The 2,173-nt window shown below is 40.7% G+C and overlaps 1 protein-coding gene across 1 annotated transcript in view; it reads left to right on the top strand.

Annotated features, from left to right (window-relative positions):
• Positions 1-2,173, top strand: part of LOC106878836 (DNA excision repair protein ERCC-6-like) — a 51,624-nt gene that overhangs the window by 37,129 nt on the left and 12,322 nt on the right. The window contains exons 12-14 of the mRNA XM_014928177.2: positions 151-166; positions 908-1,097; positions 2,035-2,168. Coding sequence (XP_014783663.1) covers positions 151-166; positions 908-1,097; positions 2,035-2,168 — 340 coding nt within the window. The remainder of the gene's footprint in view (positions 1-150; positions 167-907; positions 1,098-2,034; positions 2,169-2,173) is intronic.

A 2,173-nucleotide genomic window follows, 5' to 3' on the forward strand; every position in this document is an offset into this window, starting at 1 on the left:
GTGTGTGTGTGTGTGTGTGTGTGTGTGTGTGTGTGTGTGTGGCTGGCAGAATTGTTAGCACGCTGGACAAAATGCTTAGCCGTATTTCGTCCATCAGTACATTCTGAGTTCAAATTCCACCGAGGTTGACTTTGCTTTTCGTACTTTCAGGGATTTGATAAATTAAGTTACCAGTGAATCACTGGGGTCGATGTAATCGACTAACCCCCTCAAATTTCTGGTCTTGTGTCTATAGTAGAAACGATTATTATTATTATCAAGGTGGTGCCTCAGCATGGCTACAGTCTAATGAATGTAAAAGATAAATGGTATATGTATATGTGTGTGTGTGTGTGTGTGTATGTATATATCTATCTATCTATCTGTGCGGGTGGCACGTAAAAGCACCTACTACACTCTCTGAGTGGTTGGCATTAGGAAGGGCATCCAGCTGTAGAAACTCTGCCAAATCAGATTGGAGCCTGGTGTAGCCATCTGGTTTCACCAGTCCTCAGTCAAATTGTCCAACCCATGCTAGCATGGAAAGCGGACGTTAAACGACGATGATGATGATGACATATATATATATATACATATTCTTGTTTCACTGGTAACTTAATTTATCACCACTATCTTGTTGTGGTGGTATTCTGTGTCTTATCTTTGACTTGTCTATTGTTATCACTGATAGCTCCACAAAACAATGGCTTTGAAGTGTCTACCTTGGCAGTAACTCGAACTCATAATATTTAATTGACACTGACTCCAATCAAGGAACTCGTACAACGACTCAACTACTACTGACTGACCTTCTGACTTTATAGTGGCTGAGTCATACCACTTTGTCACATGGGGAAAGGGGTGTACCATTTCATTACAACAATTTCTTTTCCTGATGAAAATCTTTGCACACTGTTTCATTTTCCAGTTGATCCAAGCTGGAACCCTGCAACAGACAGCCAGGCTGTGGACAGGGTTTACCGTATTGGTCAAACGAAGAACGTCATTATCTTCCGCTTAATGACTTGTGGTTCAGTTGAAGAGAAAATCTACATCCGCCAGTTGTTCAAACTATCTATCAATCGACAAACCACCAAAGAATCCAAGGATCCATTTAGGTAATTCAAAGCAAGAACAGTTTTTTTCTTTATAAGCTTCTAGGTCCAGGCGTGGCTATGTAGTAAGAAGCTTGCTTATCAGTCACATGGCATCTTGGTTAAGTTTATTGTACTTTAGCCTCGGGCCAACCAAATCCTTGAGTGGCTTTGGTAGACCCTCAGTCAAGCCATCCAACCCATGCCAGCATGGAAAGCAGACGTGAAACAACGACGACGATGATGTCAATGTTATCTAGTGGTTGTCTTTTGAGATGTGACATTGATCATCATTTGTTACTGAAAGAACGCTGGGTCACATATACTTCCCTTGTACACACACACACACACATCTACTCACACAGAGTTGAAACGTTGTTTGATTTTTCTTTTCAGCGTTGAATGTTCATCATCCCACTTCCATTACACACACACACACATTCACGTATCTCCCTTTTACACACACAGAGTTGAAGCACTCCCACTACCTGTTTGTTATCACCCCTTCCTTCTTTCTCATTCATATGTTGTGACGGAGAAAAACACAACAGTATTATTATAGTAGACAATGTACTGTTAAATGTATATATTAGAAGCAGTATTAATACCAAGAAATAATATTCCACACACACACACACACACACACACACATATATACACACACACATATATATATATATATGTATGTATGTATATATATATATATATACATATATACGTATATACGACAGGCTTTCAGTTTCCGTCAACCAAATCCACTCACAAGGCTTTGGTCGGCCCGAGGCTATAGTAGACACTTGCCCAAAGTGCTACGCAGTGGGACTGAACCCGGAACCATGTGGTTGGTAAACAAGCTACTTACCACACGGCCACTCCTGCGCCTGTTGTTAGCTCTTCAGGAATTGTTATACTGGGTACATTTATCATTCTTTCACACTGATTTATTCTGCTTTGTTGTTAGGTACTTCACTAAGCAGGACCTGAAACAGTTGTTCATTGTGGAGAATCTGGCTTGGTCTGACACTCAGCAGCAGCTCAATGAAATGTTTGCTGGTATGAGGCAGTCTGATGAAGTTGTCGACCAACAAATCGAATTCATC

This window comes from Octopus bimaculoides, chromosome 25 (genome assembly GCF_001194135.2).
Source record: "Octopus bimaculoides isolate UCB-OBI-ISO-001 chromosome 25, ASM119413v2, whole genome shotgun sequence".
NCBI lineage: Eukaryota > Metazoa > Mollusca > Cephalopoda > Octopoda > Octopodidae > Octopus > Octopus bimaculoides.